General features: G+C 35.8%; 1 protein-coding gene across 2 annotated transcripts in view; it reads right to left on the bottom strand.

Annotated features, from left to right (window-relative positions):
- The window catches only part of LOC137976470 (SAGA-associated factor 29-like), a 71,931-nt gene that overhangs the window by 64,710 nt on the left and 2,221 nt on the right, over window positions 1-5,000 (bottom strand). For both annotated transcript variants that reach the window (XM_068823832.1, XM_068823833.1), the window contains exons 2-4: window positions 4,804-4,879; window positions 1,953-2,025; window positions 225-289 (exon numbers count right to left, since the gene is read on the bottom strand). In XM_068823832.1, coding sequence (XP_068679933.1) covers window positions 225-289; window positions 1,953-2,025; window positions 4,804-4,879 — 214 coding nt within the window. The remainder of the gene's footprint in view (window positions 1-224; window positions 290-1,952; window positions 2,026-4,803; window positions 4,880-5,000) is intronic.

The raw sequence follows: 5,000 nt of genomic DNA, 5'->3' as shown, positions 1-5,000 counted from the left end.
CAAAGACAATAAGACCAAGAAAAAAATGCAAAACTGAAACTGGATAAGAAAACTTTTTATTTAAACAGGTAGAGTAAAAAACACTCATTTGATCTGATCCATGATCTCATCCGGGTTTTATAGATGCCGGAATGGGAACCCCCTCTTCCAACTAGACTAAAAAAATTCTTTGCTGTTACAAGGCCTAAATAAGCAGGAAAAATACTTTTAAAAAAGTCTCTCACCAATTCTTTTGTCATTTCTAAGAGCTTTAATAATGGCTATCTTATCCAGTGCCTTTCTAATCAATCTGTAAATGGTAAAGAAAAAAGGAAAACCAGTGTGCTCAGACACGTCAGTCAGTGCCAAGACTATTAATTTTACTTTTCTGGACAATTTAATAACCAATTACAAGGTAGTGTCTCATGTACTTATAGATGCCTGACATACATGTGTATTCAGGCAGCTTCAACAAGATTTGAATCCATGACCTCACTCTGCAATGTCATTGCATTGCTCTACTGACTGAGCTACAATGTATGAAGCCACTCAGTTGGGAGCAGGTCAATTTGATGGGATCAGGTGTTCCCTTGAAAGGACTGATAAAAGAAATAAACATGCATATTATAATTTGAAGTGTGTGACTATGTACCTACATGTACATTGTATATACATGTATTTGAAGTGTGGGTCAGTCAGTCAGTGTGAGTTAATCGCTCACTTTCACAGGAACACATGAGCCCAACAAATTGACCTGCTCATATACATGTAAGTGGCTTCATAGCTCAGTTAAAGGAGCATTGCACCAGTATCGCAGAGGTTATGGATTCAAATCCCATTGAATCTGCCTGAATTTGCCAGGTGCAAATGAATATGTACATAACAATACTTAAATTGACCAGATCATCGAGGAGAGAGGAAAACCAGAGAACTCTGGAAAAAACCTCTTGGTGCAGAGTAGAGAACCAATAAATGCAACCCACATAATTATGACACCGAGTCTGGGAAACAACCTGGGCCACATTGGTGGGAGGCATTAGGGATGGATTTTTTTTTTCAAATGTTTACAGTTAACTGCATTGAGATAATGCCCAAATATGAATACAACAGACAGCCATTCCTTTCAAAATATATCCCATTAACATGTAAACAACACGGTATGACTTCTGGAAATTATAAATAAACAAAAAAAGCAACATGTACAGTGTAGCCCTGTGAAGCAAAAATAAATAACTGCAAGAAATGAGTAAATACATGTACCAGGTTTCTGCTGTGATACAACAAAAAATTTACATACTGCAAACATACATGTAGCAATTTACAGCTAGAAATCTGATCATAAAATTAATATAAATATACGTAAATATAAACCTCAGAGCAAGATGAACAGAACGAAAGCTGTAAAATCTCAAAATGATCTTACCTGCCAGAAAGGCAAAGGCAACCTATGAGCTACTGGTAAAAGGCACCAAAATCCTGTTTTTTGCTACATTTAATGACCTGACCACACACCAGTGGCCCAGTTGGTTGAGCATTGGGCTGCCATGCAGGAGGTCGTGAGTTCGACTCCGGTCGGACCAAAGCTCGGGGTCTTAAAATAACTGACTAGAGGAGAAAGTGCTGCCTTTGTAATTACATCCGCAAATGGTTAAGACTTTCAAGTCTTCTCAGATAAGGACTATAAACTGTAGGCCCCGTCTCACAACCCTTGAATGTTCACAACCCAGTGGGACGTAAAAGAACCCACACACTATGCGTAAAGAGTAGGGCATGGAGCTCCTGGTGTGGTGGTCAGGCCTCATTTCATTCATTGATGTGCTGGGTGAGATCACTAATGGATTGATAGAGGCTGCCAGCAGTGCCTGTACATGTATATGCTGATGGCCAATCTCACCCATAGATTACTTGCTTCTAAAGCGTATTTGAATATGCCAATAGAAAATGCGCTATATAAATTCATTACCATTACTTACTCTCCTTCAGTTTCTGCATCAGTCCCAGCTGTTTTGTACAAACCTCTCAACTTGGTTTTAAAGTAAGGAGACACTAGATATGACAGAAGAAACCAAAACTGAAAAAGCCATTACATTGAGTAAAATAATTATTTTCACGGTAGGCATATTATCAAGATTCCCCACCTGACAAGGAGACTTAGAGATTTTACTCTGTCTGATTTTACTCGCTGATTGGGGACGCTTTAGGTGTGAATGGGTTAATAACTTCAGATGAAGAATGGGTAGTAGCTAGGATTAAACCCTACCACAAAAGTAGTAGTACTTATCAGACATCAAAATGCTGATTGGGTTTCATACACCAATGATTTGGTAACATTAAATTGAAGATCAAGGTGATGGTCAGTTAACATACTCTCAGTGTTTTACAGTGCGTTTCACAAAACAAACGAGGAGTTCGCCAGGGTGATCCTTCATCGCCATCTCTTTTTATTATAGTTCTCGAATTGTTAGCAATATCGATCCGCAACAATCATCGAATAAAAGGAATAACAGTGGGGGGGATTGAAATAAAACTAGTAAATTTTGCTGACGATATGACAACCTTCGTCCAAGACAAACAGTCTTATCTTACTCTTTTAATGTTATTAATTTATTCGGGACACACACTGGCCTTTAGATTAACCACGATAAAACTGAGTCTCTCCTACTTGGAAATCTTAAAGAGACTGCGAGTAGCTTAGAACTAGATATTTGTGAATTTAAAAGATATGTTAAAATTCTAGGTGTTTACTTTACTTATAATACATCAATGTTTTATAAAATAAATTTTGAATCAATTAAAAAATCATTAAAACAATTGGTAAAAGGATGGAGTTGGAGAGGATTACTTAAGGCTGATTGGAAAAGTGCAAATAATATATTATTAAATCGTTTGCTTTACCTAAGGTCTTGTATAGGCTGACGTTAATTTCAAGTAACAAAGAGTTTATTAAGAAAATAAACATGTTGTTATTTTCTTTTATCTGGAAAGGTAAAGATAAAGTTAAACGTGCGGTTCTAATAAATCAAATAGAAAAAGGTGGACTTAAAATGCCTGACTTGAACTCGATGATCTCCGCTCAAAGAATCATGTGTATAAATAAGTATCTAACTCCAAATGCAGCCAGTTGGAAGTATTTCTTGGATTTTCATTTAAGGAAGGTTGGTGGTAAATTCTTGTTTCACTGCAATTTCAACTATTCCAAGTTATCAATAACCCTTCCTAAATTTTACAAAGAGTGCATTATGACATGGGCCTCCTTAAACTGTGTAAGCCCTTCCTCAGCCTCGGAGATTTATGAACAATTTTTATGGAACAATAGGTTCATCTGCATTGAATCCCGCTCAGTTTTCAACCAAAAGTTAATTGATGTTGGTATTACTGTATAACTATTCTGAACCTCCTCGACTCACATGGCAAATTTAAACAGCTTTTTTACCTACAACATGCACACCTCTCACCTATTGATCATTATTTCCTTTTTAGTCTCTTTTGTGCCATCCCGGAGGAATGGCGTACATTGTTAAAGACAAATGAAAATGCAGCTCTTTTACACGATTGTTATGTAGGTTTGGATATTTTTTTCACTACACCTTGGAGAGAAAAAGGTTGATGTTGAAAAGATTCAATCAAAACAATTGTATGAAATGTTTTCTTCTAAAATCTCTTCTACTGTAACCCTACCTCTATGAAAAAATACAATGAAATGTTCAACACAAACTAAGACATTTGAACTAGACTGGGAAAGATTATTTTCTTTGCCTTTTAAAATAACGCTGAATACAAAGTTAAGAGAATTCCAATATAAAGTTCTTCATAGAATTTGTTATACAAACATTATGCTCTTCAAATTTGGTTTAGCCGTTTCCCCTATAAAGTTATGTTATTTCTGTAATAAAGAACTGGAGACATTGGAACACTTCTTTCTTTTACTGTAGTAAGGTTAGCACCTTTTGGAATGAGCTAAACATTCTCCCAAATCGCAAAAGTTAATCTCTAAACACTTCCATATCCAAGATATTTTATTTGGGCTTTTTTCTGCGGATAATGTCGATGACAATATTCTAGTCAATTACATTATACTTGAGAGCAAATACCTCATTTTTCGTTTGAAATTAAGCCAAACGTTTCCCACCATTGCCCTTTTAATATCAAAATGCAAAACAACGCACCAGATCGAGCGTTTCATTGCGAGGAAAAATAACAAACTCCACCTTCATAATAACATGAGCTATCACCTCCAACTCCCAACTTAAACTAATACTGTAGTATTGTAATAAGTTGAATTGTGTATAGTGCATATAGCTTAGATGTGTAGTGTAGTTTTGGATGTTCTGTGTTTATTATAGATAGGTAGAGTAGTTTCGATATATAGCTCCTATGTATAGTTTAAAATTAACATGTAAACTAATAAATGTGGATATATTAAACAAACAAACAAAAAGACAAAAAAAGGTGGAATTTCCCCCACAGTTACTCTTCTGGCTTCACACTGACAAGTTGCAAAACTAAAAAATTAAAGAGTGCTGCTCTCCTCCTGTAATAACTCCATTGGTAAGATCCTTGCATGGACCTTGGAAACCCCCAAGAGAATTCTGCATGCACATCATTGGGTACCTAAATTGCATTGGTTGGTTATAAGTCGAGCAACAACTTTCCTTTTTTTGACTCTTCTTCTGACAGGAAAACACATTGTATCATCTTCAATGATGAACAAACCAGAAAATATATTTCCAAACTTGAAGCCAGAGGCCCATTTTCTCATATGTTGCAATGTTTATAAGCCAAACATTTGGGGGCTTTTGAGAAATGCCTGGACATAGAACACACCTTTGACTTCAGTTTTCATCTTTTCATGGGTCTTGGCAATTGAACTTAGGTTTTGCTCACTTTGCGTCCTCTGCTCCTAAAATTTCAATTCAGTAAAAAGACTGGGACTAAGCATGGAATATACAATGTAATTTTTATCAACAACAAAAGCTGTAGTAGAAATTAATACTAAGAGTTCATTAGTAATTGTTATTAAA

Source organism: Montipora foliosa, chromosome 11 (assembly GCF_036669935.1).
Source record: "Montipora foliosa isolate CH-2021 chromosome 11, ASM3666993v2, whole genome shotgun sequence".
NCBI lineage: Eukaryota > Metazoa > Cnidaria > Anthozoa > Scleractinia > Acroporidae > Montipora > Montipora foliosa.
Note: the sequence above shows the minus strand (reverse complement) of the source record. Positions and strands in the feature narration are given on the sequence as shown.